Source organism: Dermochelys coriacea, chromosome 21 (assembly GCF_009764565.3).
Source record: "Dermochelys coriacea isolate rDerCor1 chromosome 21, rDerCor1.pri.v4, whole genome shotgun sequence".
Lineage (NCBI taxonomy): Eukaryota > Metazoa > Chordata > Testudines > Dermochelyidae > Dermochelys > Dermochelys coriacea.
Window position 1 is genome coordinate 1,424,344 of NC_050088.1, and position 23,439 is coordinate 1,447,782.

Below are 23,439 nucleotides of genomic sequence, written 5' to 3' on the forward strand. Positions count from 1 at the left end.
TTCCAGTGAGTTGTAAGGTAACTCCCTTCTCTTCATGTGCCAATATATATTTATGCCTGTATCTGTACTTTTCACTCCATGCATCTGAAGATATGGGTTTTTTATCCATGAAAGCTTATGCCTAAGTAAATCTGTTAGTCTTTAAGGTGCCACAGGACAGATTACATGGCTACTCCTCTGACACTTAGGCTTCTTTGTCTCCAAAATAATAACTCTTATATAACAATAATTATAATATGTACAGACATACCATTTTTCATATGAAGATCTCAAAGCACTATACAATAGTGGTAAGGTACTATCCTCTTTTTTACATATTGGGAAAACGAAAGACAAGAAAAGTAGCTTGCCAAGGTCAAAAAACAGGTCAGCAGCAGAGTTAGGAATTAGTTACTAAGTTCTTTTGTTATTTGAATTAGTATTAAAGTTGTTAAGTATAAAGTTATTTTCTTACCAGAACAGTAAGAGTTATCCAATACACAGAGGTATGGGAACACATCTTAGTGAAGGCAGTATAAATTATAGGTTCCAGAGACAATTTAATTAAACCAACGTAACTAATATCCACAATGTGCTTAATTCCTCACATTGTGCAGGGTTTTCTCCCCTCTCCTGCCTCCCCACTTGCCCATTCTGTGTTGCTTTATTTATTCCTACTGCTGTTCGGCTGTCAGTTTTAAGATTTGACATTTTTTGGGCAGCGACCATTCACAACATAGACCTGGATCCAAATTTGCTCTCGGGCAGAGAAAATGCACTGTTTTTACATTACGTGTATACAAGGAGCAGAGAACATTCAATAAATAATGCATCCGATGAAGTGAGCTGTAGCTCACGAAAGCTTCTGCTCAGATAAATTTGTTAGTCTCTAAGGTGCCACAAGTACTCCTTTTCTTTTTGCAAATACAGACTAACACGGCTGCTACTCTGAAACATTCAATAAATGATACTGAACAAGTCCTTATGAAGCTGTTTATACAGAAGAGTATATACTTATGTATAGCTTAAAAAGCAGAAGTAGAGCTGAAATAAATGGGTACTTTCCAGGAAGAATGCCATATATTCAGAAGTGTTAATGGAATAAATAATACCACCTATCTATTATACAGCACTTTTCATCAGCAGATCTCAAAGTGCTTTACAAAGGATATCAGTATCATTATCTTCATTTTACAGATGGGGAATATGGGGCACAGAGCAAATGTGATTTTCCCAAGGTCACCCAGCAGGCTAGAGGCAGAACAAGGAATCGAATTCAGGTCTCCCAAGTCCCAGACCTGAGTTCTAATCACTAGACCACATGCAAGCCATAGGACGTGTTTCATTCAAATAACTTGGTAATTGAATGCATATTGCACTTGTATACTGACAAGCTGTTTTATACTTTTTTTTTAATTTAAATTAAATGAGAGAGATAGAACTTAAGAAAAATGGAGGAACAAGCAACACAGCCAAGGAAGATTTAAGTCAAATGTTTCCACAGCCCTCATGTAAGCAATTTAAATATCCAAGAATAATATGCAATGTCACATAAGCCCACTGTTATGTCATGCATGGTTAAGATAAACCAGAACCTAAAATTAGAAAATCCTGCAAGAATGAAGAGCAGCTGCAACCCATCCCAGCCCCAAACTAGAAAAGGAGAGTGGAAAAAAAAAAAGAAGAATTGAAAGAGCAAATGTTATTAGTCTTGAAGTCACCCCAGTCCTTTAAAATGGTGATTAGTGCATGTGCCTTTGAAAGGAAAAGGCTGTTCCTGAATAATTTTTTTGTTTCTTATAAAGGCCACTCAGGGAATTCGTTTTTTTACTGTATTATTCATTGTTATTTATTAACCAGGGCTTACAGAAACTGAAAATCAAAACCTACTTCCTTGTGCTTTTTTCCTTCATCGGGAGGCTTCGTGGCCAAGGGCTAAGCTGCACGTGTACACATAGATTTGTTGTTATAGGGTCATTTGAGTGTGTGAAGTTGCTGACAACAAATTTTGGTTTTCCTAACAGAAAAATTGAGCAATAAGCATTTATGTGGGAACCAACCCTCTTCCCACTCAATTAAAACACACGTATATATATTTGTACAATTTGTACTTTCCTTTTTCTTTGCAGAAAATATTAAAGATTTTAAGTGGACACTTCAGGATGCAAAGGCCCAGGGTTGCTCACGCTACTGAAAGTGTTATCAAAATATCTGACACTGCCAAACAACTAAAAAAGTGTAAATAGGGCATGTGGCATCCAGTACAATGTCTGCCTGGCAATAGACCAGAAAGACAAGATGGGTAAGGTAATATCTTTTATTGGACCAACTTCTATTGGTGAAAGACAAGCTGTTGACCTACACAAAGCTCTTTCTCAGGTCTGGGAAAAGTACTCAGAGTGTCATAACTAAATACAAGCTGGAATCTTAACTAATTAGCCTCTTACAGTTTGTATGGCAACTTCTACCTTCTCTGTATGTGTTGTATGAGTTGTAATTCTAATGATACCCTATTTGGGTTCCAGTGTGAGTGGGAGGTGATAACTAGCAGTCAGAGGGTTTTTCCTTCCTATATTGACGCAGGTTCTCATGGGAGTATTTTGTGATCTACTTCTCTGGTAAAGTGTTCTTGCTTGATGAAGGTGGTTTTAAGGGTGTTAATGTGTGTATCCAGGGCTTTCGCCTCAGAGCAAATACTGTGGTATCTAAGTGCCTAACTATAGATAACAGATTTCTTAGTGTCTCTGGGGTGGTTACAGGATCTGTGACGGTAAGCATAGTGATCTTGGGTTTCTTCTATATAGTTGTCTGTAGGGTCCCATTGTTTAAGCTGATTGTGGTCTGTAGGAAATTGATGCCGGTGAGGGAGTGTTTTAGATGGAGTTTGATGGATGGGTGGTGGTTCTTGAAGTTGTGGTGGAAATCTATGGAGAGAGTGCAGCTCACTGAGCAGAGGATAAAAATACCTTTGTTGTATCTCAGGTACATCATTCGTTTCATGATGCATTTGTCCAGAAATTCTTCCTCAAGGTGGTCATAAAGAGTCTGGAATCCTGGGGAGTCATCCTAGTACCCATGGCTGTTCCCATGGTTTAGACAAAGTGTTTGTCATTGAAGATAAAATTGTTATGAGTGAGGGATGTGTTATGAGTGAAGGATGAAACAGATGAGTTTGCTGATGTGTTTCGGGTAGATATCAGAGACGGGAAGAGATGCTGTCATTGTGAGGGATGGTGGTGTGTAAGGAGATGACATCCATAATGGCAAGCATGGTGTTCTGAGGGAGACTGTTAACATTGCAGAGTTCCTGTAGGAAGTAGGTTGTGTCCTGGAGGAAGCAGGTTGTGTCCTGGAGGAAGCTAGATCTTTTTGTGCTGAGTGGATTGAAGATGGTTTCTATGAGTCCTGATATTCTTTCAGTATGTGTGCTGTGGCCAGATATGATGGGTCTACCTGGGTTCCCTACTTTGTATTTTGGGAAACACGTAGAACGTCCCTGGGATAGGTTTCTGGAGGACAAGGTTCTCCTGGGAGTTGTTTAGGGAAGGATTTGATGATATCCTTCAGTTCCTGGTGAACTGTAGTGAGGGGTGGTCTTCGAGTTCTGTATAGTAGGTGGTGTCAAAAAGTTGTTGGCTAGCCTCACTGATAGTCATCACAGTTCAGAGCTATGACAGCACCCTTTTTGTCTGCTGGTCTGATCACTATCTGGTGGATGGATTTCAGGGACTGCATAGCTGTCTTCTCCGCAGTGGAGAGATTGTGGTGGATGTGATCTTTGTTAACGATTTCAGTGTCAATTTTTTTCCTGAAGCAATCAGTGTAATAATTAAGTATGTGGTTTCATCCACTGGGGGGTGTCAAGTCAGATGATTCTTTTTTTCTTCTTACTGTTGATGGGGATGTGGTAGGTGAGGGTGGTGGTGTCATTATTGTGAAAAAATTCTTTGAGGCGGAGTCAACGAAAGAATTCTTCTAGGTCTCCACGTTAGTATGTTATCAGGTTCTGTTGTGGGGCAGTCGTTCAATCAGTTGGGGAGTACAGATAAATTTAGCTCCAGTTGCATAGTCTTAATAAATCAATGATGTTGGGGTTTTGTGTAGTGTCCATGTGGGTCCTGATGCCATGGTTTTGCCCAGTTTTTGTGTTCTGTGGGTTGTGGAATTGTTGTAGCTGGTTCCACTCTTTGTTTCTGTGCTGGACAGCTGTCACCAGGTTTGGGTTTTTTGTTTGTTTTTTTAATTAATAGTTTTGGGTTTCTTTCATGATCTCCAGGTAGGTTTCCTGATTTTTTTTTTTTCAGTATATGGGAAGGTATGTGATCTGAGCAGGCTCCATGCTTGCCGTGGTACGGCGTCTGCACAGAAAAAAGGTGCGGAATGATTGTCTGCTGTTGCCCTGACGGGGGAGGGACGACTGACGACATGGCTTACAGGGTTAGCTTACAGGGAATTAAAATCAACAAAGCGGGTGGCTTTGCAAGAAACTGAATGGCCACCTCAAGGATAGAGCTCAAAACCTCCAGGATAGAACTCGAAACTGGGTTTAGCAGGCCGTTGATGTCACAGAGGGAGGGAGGGAGGTAGGAGAAAGTGAATACAAAACAAATCTGGTCTATTTCTTGCTTTGAGCCACTTCATCTATCTTTATACATCTTGCTGGCAGCAGACTGTGCAGTACGACCGCTAGCCATCATCACCTCCTGGGTGCTCGGCAGAAGATGGTGCAGTATGACTGCTGGCCATCATTTTCTGCTGGCTGCAGATTAAAAGACAGTGCACTGCCGGTAGGACTCAATCGCCATGAGACGAAACAAGGGAAATGACCTGGCTGAATCACTCCCATGTTTGCTCGGGCGCCCGGTTAAAAGAGCACCCAGGACTACGTCGACGACGGCTACCAGTCATACTGCACTGTCTGCTGCCAAAAGGCAATAAACTACTGCTGTGTAGCAATGCAGTACCACGTCTGCCAGCACCCAGGAGACATATGGTGACGGTTAGCTGAGAGGGCTCCACGCTTGCCGTGGTATAGCGTCTGCACAGGTAACTCACGAAAAAAGGCGCAAAACCATTGTCTGCCCTAGCTTTTACGGAGGGGCTGGAGGGAACGGTGGCCTGACGATATGTATCCAGAACCACCCGCGACAATGTTTTAGCCCCATCAGGCACTGGGATTTCTACCCAGAATTCAAAGGAGCGGCGGAGACTGAGGGAACTGTGAGATAGCTACCCACAGTGCAAAGCTCCGGAAATCGACAGTTGCCTCGGTACTGTGGACACACTCCGCCGACTACATGCACTTAGAACATTTGAGTGGGGACACGCACACTCAACTGTATAAAAACACTTTCTACAAAACCGACTTCTATAAATTCGACCTAATTTCATAGTGTAGACATATCCTTGGATAACGACAGGTTTCAGAGTAGCAGCCATATTAGTCTGTATTTGCAAAAAGAAAAGGAGGACTTGTGGCACCTTAGAGACTAACAAATTTATCTGAGCATCAGCTTCTGTGAGCTACAGCTCACTTCATGAATGCATCCAATGAAGTGAGCTGTAGCTCACAAAAGCTTATGCTCAAATAAATTTGTTAGTTAGTCTCTAAGATGCCACAAGTACTCCTTTTCTTTTTGTACTCTTTGAGAAGCCCTTGACTACATACCACTTGATGGAAGAAGGAAAAGAGGAGGACAATAGATAACACATAAGAGAACCATTGAAAAGATGTCACTGTCATGGAAACGGACCACAATGGTGCAAGAAACATGGCACTAGATGTACAGAAATGGAAACACTGGCTTGCCTCATGTCACAAAGCACAGGAGCAACTAAACTAATCTAAATAATCCACTTCTCCAATGGAAGGCCAGTTACTTGGTGACTGGAGTTCCTCAAGCCTCTCTCAGCAAGCAAATGAGTTTGAAGCTAGATCATTAAGAAATCTAATCCAGGTTAGAAAACAAAATTACATACTGATACCAACGGAATAGTCACACAAATTATTCACCTTGTAGCAATAATCATTTGTTGAAAAGAACAGAAAACTCAAGAAAGTATCTATATTACTAAATGTGTTTAAAATGGTAAAAATGGTACACTAGACAAAATGTATAAATTTTATCGTACGAGGAAGCTAGACTTTTCAAGAATCCTAAAGAAGATTGTGGTGGTCTATAAAAATCAACATGTACGATGTAATCTGTAAATGGCCTACATTAACAGAAATCTAACTGATACCAAATACCAGAGCAGTGATACCTACACCTCAGTGGTTTAGGAGCCACATTAACAATCAACATTACCCAAAAGAACATAGTAGCGTAAATTCATTATTTCATTGACTATAGTACTATAGATTCATATTTAAACAGTATAATGGGGGAAATGCATAGTTTTTATATATTATATATATTTATTCTCAAGAGCAAAATGACTGACCAAGCATTTTATCAATTACAATTAGTTAAGATAGTAAAAACATTCTGAATGATTAATAATTAAAGGAGAGTATTTTAATATGTGCTGCAAAGAGCCAATTGCAGCTTGCGAGCCTCAGTCTGAGTATCACTGTACTAGAGGCAGAATCACAATAGTTTAGCTGTGACTAGGCAACATACATACTAGACTGAGAAGTATACAAAACAGGCCAAATCATCATAAGAAGCCAGTCCAATATAATGTTAAAACTATTTGAGAAAATCTCTTTATACACTTCTCTAGATTCAATAACTATTTTAAAAAAACTAATTGTCTTTGGAATATTATTACATTGCACACAGCCTCAGCATCAAAACCCTGGAAGCTAAAAAGTCTCAAAAGAAAGAAACATTATAGAACAGTATAATTTCAACCTTTTAAATTCTCAGCCTACCAGCTCCAATTTTATTAGGAACAACCAACCATGATTGGCAGAGGAAACTAAGCTCGTGAAACAAATACTGTGAAAAATAACTCACATTATAGTTTATGCCATGACAATAACGCACATAAGCCGCAAGGTTTAACATTCATACTACCATCACCTTGAGCTAACTCATTAAGGACTACAATGTAATAAATATTTATTATCCAATTATCCTTCCTCTACTATGTTTGTTATACTCATTTGTAGAGTCTTGTCTTAAATTAGATCATAAGCTTTGGGGGAATGGACTACTACTTTCTACATGTGTTGCCCAGCACAATGGAGCTCCAAACAGGAAGTACTGACATAAACAAACAATAAAATGAACACATGATAGGTTCAAGGAATCCTTCAAGTGGCCCATTGGTGGAGCTTGACAATCTTTTGTAACATGCAGCACAAGATTTGCAATAGACAGAACCACTGAACTCTCACAAATTTCCAAAACATGGATTTGTATTAACATATTACTTCTTTTCTAATTGAGGGTTTTGGACACTGCATAATATTTTCCCCACTCTGATAAACAACAGCTTCAGGTAAAAAGAATGTTTCAAAAAGAATGTTTGCAGGTGGAGACATCTAATTCCCTATGGCCCATCAACTGCTTCCCTCTCTTTTGGCCAAGCAGCATCACTTGAAATGGAGAAATGCTACTTCACCTGGTGCAATTTTCCCATCCTGCGCAGCAGGTCCGTCTTTCAGAACATTCTTCACCTGGAGGAACTCATCAGGTCTGTCTCCACCAATGATTGTGAAACCAAATCCCATAGTGCTTTTCTTCAGCGATGTCCGTATGAGGGCTCCTGTAAGTTGGGCTGGATCTCTGGTGAAGAGTGACTTCTCTGGTTCTGCACATAAAGAGAAGTCAACACATTTAGTCTGGATAAGAGAAGACTGAGGGGGGACATGATAACAGTTTTCAAGTATGTAAAAGGCTGTTACAAGGAGGAGGGAGAAAAATTGTTTTTCTTAACCTCTGAGAATAGTACAAGAAGCAATGGACTTAAATTGCAGTAATGGAAGTTTAGGCTGGACATTGGAAAAACTTCATAACTGTCAGGATGGTTAAGCACTGGAATAAATTGCCTAGGGAGGTTGTGGAATCTCCATCATTGGAGATTTTTAAGAGCAGGTTAGACAAACACCTGTCAGGGATGGTCTAGATAATACTTAGTCCTGCCATGAGGCAGGGGACTGGACTAGATGACCTCTCAAGGTTCTTTCCAGTCCTATGATTCTATGATCTGTCATCATCAGCAATTCTGCTAAGAAATGACCCATAAGTAAGTCCAGATAGTTTAACAAGGTAAGAAAAAAGGGTGGTTGAAAATACCCAATTCACATGACTGTGAATAGCACATAAGGTTGCAAAACAGGATGGGGCGAGAGGAAATTTTTGAACATTTAACCAAAACAACCAGCAACTTCTGAAATTATGGAAGAGTGGAAAACAGGCACCTCTTCACTGTAAAAATCAAATGACAGTTTTGAAAGGACTAAAGGTTGAAAGTGGGTATGGTTATAACCCACTGTGAGGGTTAGTGTCTGTACTCAGTTTGAAAAAATTGGCTTTGATTTGACAATGTTAGGAGTATTTGAAAATTGCTTTGGAGCATGCAATATTCCTTAGCAAGTGTTCAGACATGCATTCAGATGTGTTGTGTGCATATACACCACAAGAGTGCATTAAAACAGCTCTATAATGCTTTATATGCACAAAGCACTTTACAAAGGGTAGTTAATCCTTGCACCACCACTGTGAAATAGGTAGCTAGGCTACTGATATTATCCCCATTTAACTGTCAGGTTAAGGGAACCGACAGGTTAAGAGACTTGCCCAGGCCATAAAGCAGAGCAGCAGCAGAGCTGGAACTAGAACTATCATGTCTCCATTCCCAGTTCCCTTGATTCTGTGCTCTAATCTCTTAACAAGGCCCAATTCAGAACTGGTAAGAGCCAGAAGCCTAACAGTGCAGTGCTGCTGCTTTACCCGCACCCTCTGACTGGTTCTCCCAACTCCCTTGCTGGCTAACCAAATGGAATGTTCAAGCTGCTTATGACTACCAGCATTAGACTGGTTTAAGCTGCTTAAGCAACTTTAAAGTCTTAGATCAGTTTCAACTGCAAAAACCGTTCCAAAACCCCCACAATTTTGGGGGTGGGGGGGAAGGGAAGACTACAAATGGTCTGGCCAGGGGACAGGAAACACTAATATTGCCTTAAGGAATTAATAATGCATACACACTCAGATATGAAGATGCATACTCAACTTGCAATAGTCAGACATTAGTTGAGCTTTGACCAACTGCAGCCTGATAAGGCTATATGTGCATAGTTTACTAATGATGTTGACAGACACAAGCTGACCTATGCTGACTGCTGTCTGCTACAGAACCAGTAACTTGTTCTGAAAAAGCTACAAAATTAAATACAATAAACTAAATTAAAGTAACATTTTCAAGGCTTCATAAATAAACATTCAAAATGTCAGAAATGTGAAAATGCTGATTAAAACTGTTTTTTTCAACTTAACTTCTGGACTCCCTATACTCCATAAATTAAAGCATGTTAATTTAGTCCAACTTTTCATCTCAATAAAAGTCAGGAAAAAACGACTTATTTGGGATCACACTGAACATTTAAACTAATGGAAAAAACACAAAATGAAGATCTACTTGAAATAAAATACCCAGAAAACTTCTTTTTTGAGACTGCTCTTCATTCATAAAAATATTGCAGCTAATGGTGAAAAACAGCGACTGAAAGTACCTGGTTTTGAAGAGCCAACATCAGTCTGTCCTAGCTGTTTTTTTCTCTTGGCTTCCAACACTGGATTTTCAAACTGGGTTTTCTGGTTAATGTGACTGAAAATATACAAACATTAGAATTTCAGGGTAAAAAGCTTTATTTCAATTTCATGGGGAAACCAACTACAGGTGGTTTTAGTACAAATATTATTTTGCTTTATCTTAGATAAATACCAAGGAGCGATGAACACTATAATAATATTACAATCAATATGGATAACAGTGACTTTTTTATCCAGACACTTTGATTTACTTTTCAAAGCCATTGAGGCTTTTAGTGCCTGTAAGATGCTGATAGAAGCAAAGTGAATCATGTTCTGGCTCTTTAGGAGCCTTAATAATAATGTATTTCAGCAAAGAGACACGCTGTTCAGTAAATTCCATTCTCTTTTACAAAATTTGCGACTTGGCTCCATTTTAAAGTGACATGCAATGTTATTAGTGAAGAGTTTCAATCATCAAATCACAGGAAGTGGCTAAGCCAACATTCATGGCTTCTTGAAAGTAAAGGAGATATGTTTGTCTTTAGATAGGCTGAACTCATGCTCAAACCTGCTCATAAAGACGCAAGCAAGATTGGCATCCATTTTGTTCTCCATTAACTACGTGAACATTAAGAGCTCCACACAGTTAAAAGAAAAGTATATGCAATCTCAGCACTGCATACCTGCCTTCCCCTTGTTTCAGTTGTGGACTGCAAGTCTTGAAAAGATGAAACAACAAACTTCAGAACTCGGATTTTGAGGAATATGGTTATGGGGTATATAATTTAATTAAGAGTGCTTGATTAATACATTTCCTGTAATTCTAGTGAGGGAGGAATGGAGGTATGACACTGCACTCCATATTCATCACAGTGATGATTTGATTATGGCATAATTATGATCCTTTTTGTACAAGATGGCTCATGTGAGGTGTCTTTGGAAAATTTATGATTTGCCAAATATGATTATCCTATTTCTGTACATGTATAAATTTTGTATCTGAAGTTATGAATATTATGAATATGTATTGAATATTGACAATGTATTTGTATTCAAATGTGCTTACTCTAGATAACACTCACAACTAGTCTTTCAGGTACAACAATGGTTCATCAACAAAGACAATGGACCATGGAAGAGCTTAGCCTTCCTGTGAACATTTCAGCCAGCCAATGAGTAATGGCTGCTATGACTCAGCAAGGCACGCAAGGGCATGTGACCAGGCCACATGACACTGAACTCCATTTTGGTGCCTGTATTTTTCCACAAACTAGGCTGGGAACTTAGCTTTGAACAAAAGGCTCCAGCCATATGGAAAAACTATATAAGGTGGGGAGTGACATCATCTCAGGGCCTCACTCCCCAAACAAGGGAACACCTGGAAACAAAGACTGAACTGGGGTAAGTGCTGGTACCAGGCTAAAGGGATTTCTAGCCTGTGTATGGAAACTTGGTGGACCGCTTGTATCAGTCAGGGTGAGAAATTGCTAATTCAAATCCTATCTAGTATATTAGGCTTAGTTTGCAGTTTTTTTAATTTATTTGCTAGGTAATCTGTGTTCTGTCATTATAATCACTTAACATCTTTTTGTAGTTAATAAACTTGTTTTATGTTAACCAGTGTGTCTTTAAGTGAAGTATCTGGGAAAATCTCAGCTTGGTTAACACAGGCTTGTTGTGCATATCTTTCGCACATCAACGGGAAAGCGAACTGTATTAATGAGCTTGCATTGTACAGATCCCTGTGCAGTGCAAGATGGTATAATATTCCAGTGAGGGTGCAAGGCTGGGGAGCTAGGAAATTCACTGTTTTGTTTTGTCTGTCCTTGAGTGGCTTAGGTAAAGCACTCAGGGAGCTCAGTTGCGTGTGTGATGCAACCTGCTGTCATGTTGGGTGATAAGGCCTGGAGAGGCTGGTTGAATCACTAGCAGAGCAGTGTGAGAGGGACCCGCCCAGCTGAATGGTTAGGGGAGACAGCGGTTCCACCTGCTTCCAGACTGCACCTTGGGGGAGACAACCCATCACAGGGGGGCGTTCCATTAATTGTATTCTTGAAAAGAATCAAAACTTTTTTCCTAATTAAAATCTGTAATCATAAGTTACGTGTTGAAAAAGTATGAACTTTACTATTATGTTAAAGCAGACACTGCCAGGTAATGTAAACTGTGAAATTAGATGTAAAAATAAGGGGCAGTCTTATTAAATAACTAAATTTTACTACTCATGAAAATGTGTTACACTGAAAAAAATAAATATTTTAAATGCCAATTTTCCCCTGTAGCACTGGAATGTCAAACTCAAGCTTTGTGCTAGTGCAGGAGCCTAGAAAGTCAGACCAGTCTAATCTGTCCAAAGCTGAAAGAAATGCAGTAAATAAACACCATAAAAATGAAAAACAAATGAGATTGTCTGGATTTTCAAAGGAGCATAAGGGATGCAAATTCATTGGGATTTGGGCACCTAACTCCCTTAGACTCTTTGAAAATCCTAGGCTTTATGTGCTTTCAGTTTTAATAAATTAGAGTCCACATTGTCTTTGATTATGCACCAACGGTTCCCATATGCATTTATCAGGGGACAGAATGCGTCCTTTAGGACTTACAAAACAAGTATGTACTTACACATTGAAGTCAACTGAATAGATTTTTTATTTAAATGTACTGATACATGTTGACCAACATCAGAGCTGAATATGGGCTATTCTTCACCTAGCCTAATTACTATACTGTGTTTTTTGTCTACTGTGGTTTTGTCAGAAAACAGTAAACTAATCTAACCTGTTTTGACACTCATTTCATCACAGTTTTTATGAGCAGGACATATGTTTTACCTTAAAGGCTTTATTTCATTAGGTAGTCATTATTACTTGCATTACCCATACTAATCATATATTTCTGCAGAGGGAGTATCTAAATCCAATTACTTTCTTTAAAAAACAAACAAACAAACTAGAAAAAAGGTGACTGAATCTTTATACAAGGTGAAAAGGAGTACTTGTGGCACCTTAGAGACTAACAAATTTATTAGAGCATAAGCTTTCGTGAGCTACAGCTCACTTCATCGGATGCATCCGATGAAGTGAGCTGTAGCTCACGAAAGCTTATGCTCTAATAAATTTGTTAGTCTCTAAGGTGCCACAAGTACTCCTTTTCTTTTTGCGAATACAGACTAACACGGCTGCTACTCTGAAACCTGTCTTTATACAAGGTATAGCATAAAAAAAGATATACAGTAATACCATTAAAAAAAGCTATCAAAGATTTTATCCCTGAAGTCTCGATTCCCCCTGAGATATGGGTCAGTATTGTTAAACAATTTTAAAAATGGTTAGTTGCAGTTGAGGGCAACTGTGCCTCTATTCCCCCTCTACGGTCCTGCAAGGGACCTATTCTTAGGGTTTCAGCTCCACAGCTGTTGCCTCTCTTGAGCAGACACATGTCTCTCCCTCTCTCCTGAACAGGAGACTTCTGGGCTACATAGCTCCATGGCTACACTGCAAATTTCTCCACAAAGTCATACTGACTAAGCCAACCAGCTTTTCTTTTCTCCTTAGAGGTAGTAAACAGCATAATTGCCACACAGCTCCTTCTAAATATAGTTAAGTTGCCACAAAGCTCTTTCTAAGGAAATGCTTTTGCCTTAAGAATAAACGTATTACAGAGAAAACAGTAACAATAAAAGAACCTACAATCATGCAAATAAGCTTACTCACGAGATCACCCTGACTCCAAGTGCTCTGGCCAATGAACAGCCCACAAGTTCACAACTCCTTTTGCTCAGAACAAGAACACCCATGAACCTAAGAGTTACTCCTTTATGCCATTTGGGCCTCTTGACCCTGGAAATAGGTCATTTGTAGATAAAGATCACCTCCCCATGGAGAGGTTTCAAATGGGGTAGAAGTGGGCATTTGCATTCCCCCAGGAAACCTACTTAACTAACAAGTTAATACTTGTCCTAGCACTGTTTAAAAGAATGCTTCAGAGCTCATAACACTTCCCAAGGTTTACATTTAGTCATGTCTCCTAGACAAATTACAAACAATCCCACACTAAAACAAACAGTTGCATTTTTAACACAATGAGCTTTTAAGACACTTAAATTTAATTCAATAAGGCTTACCCAAGATACTGCAGAAAATGGCCATAACTGTCAGTTACAATCTATAAAAAGTTCTCTGGATATACTGAAACACAGAGGTTGAGAGACTTGATTGAGGTCACACAATGAGGCAGTGGCAGAATTAGAACAGAACCCAGAAGTAACCAGTCAGTCCCATTGCAGCAGATTTCCAATACTAAACACACTGCATATCCAATCTTAAACAGACAGTGTCTATGCATTTTGTAAACAGTGCTTGGAAGATGAAATGACTGACTTCCTGCTACTTTTTTGTTCCAGTGAAGCAAGGAAGAAGCAAATTATCTCTCTTTTGATTCAATCTTATACTGGTACCTGAAGATCTTTTCTTTTGGTAGGTCCCAGCTCTGTTCTCCCACACATTATACAAAAGGAGAACAAACATGTCCTCTGCTATTTCAACTTTTAAAAAGATCTAAAGCCCTTCTGGTCCCAGCTCATGAATAGGAATGTGGATTACCTCTGATCTAAGTGGAATAATCCAAGCACTTCTTCTAGCTAATGATTTAAATAAAATGGAGTTCTTCCAGCAATAAACTAATGGGAGCTTAAACATACACTTGACTCAGCTTCAGGTTTAAAGGGGGAACCAAAAGACAGGCCAATTCCCCATTTCCATTCCGAACACAATAGAGGTAATAGGTTGTGTGATGTTTAATTCTATATTCTTTATGAAAATATGCTTATGATATGAATATGACATAACTGAGATATACTTTATGCAAGATGGTTTATGTGAGAGATATAATCGGAAAGGTTATGATTTACTGAATGCGATTATCCAGTTTGTATGCCTGTATCATTTCTGTATCTGAAGTTAGGAATATTGACTACGTATCTGTATTTCAAATGTGTTACTTTGGGTGTCACCCCCAACCAGTGCTTCTGGTACAACAGTGGAAAAGCCAGACAGGGCTAATGGGCCATCAGCAGAGAGAATGTACTGTGAAATATCTCAGTCTTCCTGTGGATGCTGGAGACCGCCTAGGAGCAGTGGCTGCCACAGCCCTGCAGAGACATGGGTCTTGTCACTTGATAAGAAACATTACCTGGGACTTCTTGTAATTTTCCACTGGAAGGGAAGGGGGGTCAAGTTTGGGAAGCAAAGGCCGCCTTATGTAAATCCTATTTAAGGGTGGGGAAGAAGGCAAAGGGGACTCCTCCTCTCCATGGCCTGTCTGCCCAAGAAGAAAGACTGCTAAAGCCACCTGAAGGGAAGGTAGGGCTGGGAGTCCAGACCAAGACAGGGGTCCAGTCTGAATAGGGTGACCAGATGTCCTGTTTTTTGGAACTTTTTCTTATATAGGTGCCTATTACCACCACCCACCCACTCCCCGCCGGTTCCTGTTTTTTCACAGTTGCTATCTGGTCACCCTACATCTGAAAAGCAATAATTGGAACTCTGAACCACAGAAACTTTGTAACCTGCCTAAAACAACATTTAGGGTGAGAATTTACATTTTGTAACCTGTTTCTTAAGTATATTGAGCTTAGCTTGCATATTTTGCTTTATTTGGTCAGTAATCTGCTTTGTTCTGTCTGTTATCTCTTATATTCACTTAAAATTCACCTTTTGTAATTAATAAATTTATTGCTGGTTTATAATATAACCCAGTTTATGTAATTTCTAACGGGGGGAAGGGGCAAGAAGTTGTGTACAGCTCCCTCCACATTGAGGGAGGCGGCGAATTTCATAAAACCTTTGGGTTTTTACCCTTTAAATGGAGAGGGCACCAGAGTGTTGGAGCAAGCCCCAAAGGCTGAATCTTTGCAGAGCGGATCTCGGTCTCTCTCTGTAGCTGGGTGTGGCCCTGCCTGTGTGCTTGGCTGGAAGAGGTTTGTGAGCCTAGCCCAGCAAGACCAGGTAAAGAGGACCCCAGCAGGCAGAACAGGCCGACTCAGTTAAACCCCAGCACATCAGGTGTAACCCCAAAGGACCCAAACCCGTCACAGGCTGTGCTTGGGAGCTAAGGAATGTACAGTGGCTGAGTGAGTTCTACTAAGATGAAAGGTTTCAGAGTAGCAGCTGTGTTAGTCTGTATTTGCAAAAAGAAAAGGAGTACTTGTGGCACCTTAGAGACTGAATGCATCCGATGAAGTGAGCTGTAGCTCACGAAAGCTTATGCTCAAATAAATTGTTTAGTATCTAAGGTGCCACAAGTACTCCTTTTCCTTTTACTAAGATGAAAGGAAATGGATTTCAGAGTAGTACAGACATCACAGGTAACTTTACTTTGGAGGACCTCATTATGCACTGCAGCAATAGAGTTTTTCCAATTATGCTAACAGATTTTAGAGAACTCCTTCCATATACATTTTTCTTAAACCATAGTTTTAATAGTTGCTCAAGAATCTAATTCATTTATAGAAGCTAGTGCAATGAAGAAGCATTATTTGGGCTGCTTGCTCTGCGTGTTATTCAGAATGCAGATATATATTTTAAATTTTCCAGCTACATGGAACTACTCCTATGCAATTTGTTTTTTGAAGGAAATAAGAATTTAGGAAGGAAATCACTTTGAACAGCTAAGATACAGGTGCAGCCATCTTCAAATAATTTCAAAGCAGCATCTGAAGAAGAGCATTGGCACTGCAAGATTATCAATTTCTAATTTCGTAATTGAAGGATTACCTGAAAAATAGTAATGTGATACTTTTAATGTGAAAGTCTTGGAGGACTTTTTAACTCTGTAGCATGGGGCATGGTTGACTTGAGGGAGGCTTCTCTGCTCCTGGAAGTCTTTAAACCATGATTTAAGGACTTCAATAGCTCAGACATGGGTGAGGTTTTTCATAGGAGTGGGTGGGTGAGATTCTGTGGCCTGCGCTGTGCAGGAGGTCGGACTAGATGATCAGAATGGTCCCTTCTGACCTTAGTATCTATGAATCTATCTGCATGACAAACCCAGAAGCTCAACAGCCCACATCAAAAAATTCAGTTTAGTTTTCTGTTGGGTTTTTCTTTTTGCCTTTGTTCCCCAGCTACCGTAAAACCTTTTAAAAAGGCTTTCAATAAAAAAAAAAATAATAATTTTTTTTTAAAGACCAAATTTTCAGATTAGCTTTATAGAACAGAAATCTAACATATATTTTTGCCCCTGGGTATCTCTGAATGAGGCACAGCAGAGGAAAAATTGGGCTTTTAGATTTTAGATTTTCTCAAGTATCATTTTTGACTAAATCCTTATAATCCCAATTTTTGCTCAGCTATTTTTTCCATAGAGAGCTGAATATTTCTGCTTAATACAATATGAACTTTGAAGGAAACTATGAAGTTTTGCCCTGGGTTGTCTCTTGTAGTAAGGTTCTCAGGTGCAAAATGTCCCTCCTTTAGTCTCTTGTTTAGGCACTCATCCAGTTTTTACTTAATTCTCTGGAGACTCCCTATCATGCCAGAAGATGCAAGAGCAGTTATGTCGAGTGTGCATAGGAGAAGCGATCAACAAGGATTTATTATTCAAGCAAAGCAATCTAATACTTCAGCTTCCTCCAAAACATAGAGCCTTATATTATTCCTTCACATGATAAAGAATATTGCAAACAGCATTGTCTTCATAAATTAGGATTAAGCACACAAAATATGTAACAGGTATGAGTATCTCTTGAAAAAGGAATCTTTCTAAGAGTAAAGCAGTATCTCTTCTACAGCATATCTGAATGAATGCACCATCCTGAATAAATGCCTATTAGCTTTTCATTGAAAAACATGAAGATGTCAAAAGATTACTTTTAACTCATTCCAGAAAACAGAATTACTGACCCTCTAGAATTACTAAAGCAAATGCTTCCGCCTCAGGGATTTAGAATATTATGCCTCATGAACACGTTTTATGAATCTACAAAACTCTGAAGTAGGAAGTTGTGGGCCACCTTGGGCTTCCAGCAACTAGAATTCTATACAAATCATTGTATGATTAAGAAGGCCAGACATCTGTACTACCAAGTTTTTCTCCAAATTTTTTATCAAAATTATTTATTCTCACTTTTAGATTTTCATCCATGCTCCTTTACATATCAAAACCACTAAACCCATTGGTGGGTGTCACCATCAGTAACAATAATGAAGACATCTGGTTTAACGAGTCACTGCTCTGCAGAGCAACTATTCAAGTACCAGACCTTTACCTCCATCAGTCAACTCACTGCAGATTACTGTGCTGGTGATGCAAAACTTCAACAGTCTGGGAATCAAGCCACAGTATCCACAGTGCACCCATCTCTGCTCATCTGTACCCTGAGTACAGCCTGCATTTTGAAAATCTAATAAATTACTCAACCATAAAGCATGCCTGCCCTAGGAAATGTCTTGCATCATCACAGTTCTTTGCTGTTAAAGATCACTGAGCACTTTCATGACTTTTTCCATTGGGGTAGAGCACTGTAGGAACTGTTGCAACTTGCTCTAGTATGTTCCACTTTGGTTGGGACTGAATATCCCAGGGATTTGCACTAGGGAACAAGCCCTTTCCATTTGGATACACTGGTATGAATATGGACAAAGTTACAGTGACTATAAGTCACTGCCATACAAGGCTTGCTGTGTGCTGTGACTTGTACGCGCTTTTTGTTCAGCTCCATTTCGGCAAACGTTCCCATCACAAGTGACAATAATTGGCAGTCATATTGGTAATCTCTTAAGAGAGCCTAATGTAATGTTCCTCCAACCTGGGATACACCAAACTAATTCAGGAGGGTATGGAGCAGAGGAGAGGATCAGTGCAGATGGGGCAAGCTGCAGGATCCAGATCTACCCCTCCACTCTGCTGCTGCAGATGCAAGGAATATCACCCACCTCCCTGCTTCCTCCTGTTGTGACCGTTAATACAGCTGACTGTAGGAGCAGCTCACATTAGCAATCCAACAGAACAAGCTTCTCTTCTCTGTTCCCTTGGAATTCAAATCAACACTGACACCAGTTGATGCCGCCCATGCACTCACTGCAAGCTTCAAGTTTAATTTGTGTTTGGTTCTGAAATCTAAGCACAAATAATTTTGATGATCTTCAAAAGAAGACACACCAGACAATGAGAACAACTGGACCTCCTGCTAAGTGAAACGTGGTGTTGAATGGGAAGAAAAATTCAGCATCCACAGCAAAATCTGTTAAAGTCTGGTTTTTACCAGTTTTCTATTGGGAAAACATTTATCTCATTTGCCGTAAATTCCACATTATGTCATGTATGCAGGAAGCAGTTAACTAGTTGTGTTCTAGCGGGAGGACACAGAAAAGAAAGGTACATAATGCAAAGCACCATAGTTCCAGTCAGCCCTCCAAAGCTGCAGCCTCAAGAAACAAAACTGGGGGGTGGGGGTTGCTGGGTTAATCCAGGTCTCTGCAAGAAAGGGGGAATAAATGAAACCAATTTAGGAAGAATAAAAAGAACCAATCCAACATGAATCCACAGTTCTGTGCTTTAAATATGAATCATCACACCTGTGGAGCCAGTTTTGAGAAGAAAAATAAAAGAAGGCTGAAGAGAGCTGGCAGGTACCAGGCTCTGGGAGAAAAAACAGCAACAGAATCCAGGGCAATCAGCCTAAAGAACTTACTAAAATGACTCTGAGCTTGGAGGATGTTGAACTGGATCATCATCATCCTGTACAGAGACAGTAGGTAAGTGCAACAAAATGTAAAGAAATAAAATAAAATTGTACTATTGTGGCTGGGGGAGGAAATATAGCAATGGCCATTTTGGAAAGCTCAGACAAACAAACAGAGGGGGAGTGTGATGGCAGTCATCTTGAAAGAGGCACAACAAGCAAGAAGAAAAGACAAAATCTAGATGTCTGGGAAAAGAGAGAAATCCTCCAATAAAGATCTCTTCCCCTCCCCATCCCAAAACGACAGAATAATTTTCCTGGCAACAAACAAATTAACCGAGGCAGGTGGAGAAGCACCAGTCACTGAGGCTGACCTGAAGGACCTGCTGTAAGAAATCAAAAAGATGAATAAGGCGAGGAGAGAAGAGTTCCAGGCTTACAATAAAAATACAAAAATGAAATTAATGGGAAAATATTAGATGTGGAAGCAGGATTAAATGACCAATTGGACAGCATTATTAATCTAACTGAAAAAATTGAAACAACTGGAAAAAAGAGGGAAAAAACAGAATTAAAGCTGGAGGACATGGAAAACAGAGAATACAAGAATTACATAAGGATTAAATATATTCCAGAGGAGACTGAAGGGAAAAATCTGTTGGACACATGGACAATATTTTCCATGACATATTAAAACTGGGCAATATAGATCGTATTCATATTGGGAGAGCTCACAGATCCCTTTCCCCCAGACTCCCAGGAGATTCCAGATTAAAAAACGTGATTGTCTTCTCTCTACCACTATCACAACAAGGATAAAATTCTCAGGGCAATGAGAGAGAGAGCTGACCCACTGATGATTCTTAACCAGCCCGTACAAATTTTCCCAGATCTGATAACCTCAACCTTTAGAAAGCAAAGAGAACTATACCAGGTGACCACACTTCTTAGATAGAACAATGTAAAATACAAATGCGGGTTCTCATTTAGACTGTCCTTTAAATGGAAGGACTGATGTGTCTAACTCAGATTCAAAAAAAGGGGAACAGATACTTACAAAAATGGGAATGGTTAAATCAGTTCCAGAACAATCTGAATGGGATCAAAGGCTTTCCCAGAAATCACTGGGAATCAGTGACATCAAAGAGAACCTGAACAGCTCAAAAAGATACATTGTCCAGACAAAAGGACAGATTATGAGAGCAGAATAAACCGTCCAGATCCAGAACAACAAAATTAGTATATGTAACATTACAATAAATAATGGATATTCTATGCATGTGGTTACAATGAAAAAAGGAATATATGGAATGGAAGCTGGGCTGGGTAGCACCCAGGCTGGTTTATGTGGAAACAGCATGCCTAATGGGTATAACATTATAGTTAATTTACATCAGTTAATAACAAAAGTTAATAATAAAATAGGAGACTCAGATCACCCCAGTGAAGTAAATTTGACTTCAGAGTTACCATAAACATTCTAAAATTTATATTGGTTGAAGAAGGGTCATCAATAGTGGAAAATTTTAAGAATACGTGAACTCATTGATGGTATAATAATCTCATAATGCCTCGTGTTATAAAGATGTTTCATCAGATTAGATAAGGCTTGGTTCTTCACACACACACATACACACACCCCATATAAACAGAAGCCACTTCCCTCCACACACCCCAGCACAGAACTAATATGCTGATAGAGGGATTAACCAAAGGCCAGGCTCCCAAAGCTACAAGGGACCAGGTGGCCATGGGGGGAATGCATAGGGAGGGAAACAGCATAAGAGAACAAAAACAGATATTAAATATTGCTGTGTGTCTTAATAGAAAACATATTAATAAAAACAGGGCTCAATGAAAAAATATACAGCAAGTCAGATTCAAGATCACGGTACAACAATACAGGTTTTAAAAATGAAAAAGCAATATATGTGAGAGTTTTAAAATTACTGGTGTGTTTAACATGAACTCTTTCTAAAATGTCCTATCTAAAGAAGAGATGCAAATATAATAGAGACCTAGCATCTAGTTGGGGGGGTTGCACATCTCACTGATTTTAGCAAAGGGTAATATACTGGCTGACAGCAGACTTGATACTCATGGGAGAGTTTGTTAATGTCATGACTATTAAGGGACTGAACAATCCAACAAAAGGAAAAGGTTATTCTGCTCACTGAAAGAGGATTTTCCTAGTATATCTATTTGTTGGAAGCTCACTTGAAGAAAAATGATAAATAATTGAATGCCTCTTGGACATAGCTACCATGTGTCTCTTCACAGCAATCTAGTAGAAGAGGGTTGGCAACACTTGGCTAAACACTTCCCTTTTATTGTTTCAGTACAACTCATATATACAGAGGGCAGATATATTTTAATTAAGGGGTCCTTGAAAGGTAAATTTCTCACCTTAGCCAACGAATATGCTCCCAATCAAGGACAAGCTTCTTTTTTTGATTGGTTTTTAATGGACTTGCAAAGTTTTAGGGAAAGGAATATTATTCAAGCCAGAGATTCTAATGAGGTGCTTAAATCCCACTTTGGATTGATCAAATGTACACAGAGGCAGAGGTGAAAGTAAGCTGGTCTGGGCCGGTGAGCCATGCTGGACCAGAACTGCTTCCCCAGGCCGGCGATTTAGAGGGCCCAGGACTCCCTGCAGTGGCCGGAGCCCCAGGACCTTTAAATCACCGTCCGAGCCCCGCTGCTGGAGCCCTGGGATAGCAGCGACAGGGCTCGGGCGCCGATTTAAAGGGCCAGGGGTTCCAGCCACTGCAGGGAGCCTCGGGCCCTTTAAATCACTGCCGGAACCCTGCTGCCGGGGGTGATTTAAAGGGCCCAGGGCTTTAAAGGGCCCGCCTCTTCTGGTTGAGGCCACGATCCTTTAAATTGCTCCTGAGCTCCCAGCCGCCTCTGCAGGTAGCTCTTGGGGTGATTTAAAGGGCCCAAGACTCCCAGGCGTCGCTACCGCAGCTGGAGCCCTGGGGCCTTTAAATCTTGATTTAAAGGGCTCAGGTATTTAAAGGGCCCACCTCTTCTGGTTGAGGCCACGCCTCCCCTGCTCAGGACTCTGGTGTACTGGTAAGTCCTTTAAGTTACTTTCACCCCTGCACAGAAGGCATTCAGGAGAAGCAAGTGCAAATGTGTTGCATTATTTAGAAAAATGAGGATCTGATGGCTGTCTAGTGGGAGATGAATCCAGGCATCAGGAACTATAAACATTGTTCTGCTACACATGGATCTTATCCCAGGATTGATATGATTTTTGTTTCTAGGGCCTTGATTAGTTTTGTCCAAAAAGCTAATCTAGGCATTATAACTTGGTCTGATTATACCTCTGCATATATTAGATTAAAAGACTGGAATTTAGTGAAAAAACAAAGGGCCTGGTCATTGAATAGAGCTGTGTTTTATAACTCCCTTAGAATTCAAGGGCTGGAAGAAATGTTTCAGAATTATATAGAAGACAATGATAAGGATCGAACCAAATACAAGACTTCTCTGGTATGCTTGAAAGGGAGTAATGAAAGGGATCTTTGTAAAGAAAGCATCATACTTTAAAAAAATAAGAGCTCTTGAAGAAGAGAGTTTGGTTAAAGAACTTTCTGTTTTGGTAGGCAGATGTAAAGCTACAGGATCTAAGAGAGCGTATAAGAAAATAATTGAGGTAAGAGGGAAGATTAACTTGTTACAAATGTGTGTGGCTGAGCAAACACAAATACTCTGAAAAGGACAATAAAACTGATAGGCTTTTAGCCAGAAAGTTAAAAAAAGAAACAGGATAAGTCAGCCACCCCTCGGATTAGAAATAAAAAGGGAGATTCAATAACTGCCATCAAACAGATTGCTGGAATCTTGGCTAACTTTCCCACACTTTGTACACTTCAGAACATCCAAATCCTGAATTTATAAATAGTAATGGAGAAGTGTGAGGCTACCTCAGCTCTGAGGAGGATGTGGCAGCTCGACAGGTAAATTGCTGCAGAGGAAGTTGAAACTGTAATTAAGAAATTAAAATCTAATAAACCTCCAGGTCCCAATGTGTTTTCTCGGGAGTATTACAAAGCTCCAAAAAGA

General features: G+C 39.7%; 1 protein-coding gene across 5 annotated transcripts in view; it reads right to left on the reverse strand.

Annotated features, from left to right (window-relative positions):
* Positions 1–23,439, reverse strand: part of MAGI3 (membrane associated guanylate kinase, WW and PDZ domain containing 3) — a 198,248-nt gene that overhangs the window by 41,058 nt on the left and 133,751 nt on the right. For 3 of the 5 annotated variants that reach the window (XM_043500625.1, XM_043500623.1, XM_043500626.1), the window contains 2 exons: positions 9,662–9,756; positions 7,552–7,746 (listed from right to left, as the gene is read on the reverse strand). In XM_043500625.1, the coding sequence (XP_043356560.1) occupies positions 7,552–7,746; positions 9,662–9,756 (290 nt within the window). The remainder of the gene's footprint in view (positions 1–7,551; positions 7,747–9,661; positions 9,757–23,439) is intronic. The other 2 variants (XM_038379478.2, XM_038379479.2) reach the window with 1 other exon arrangement.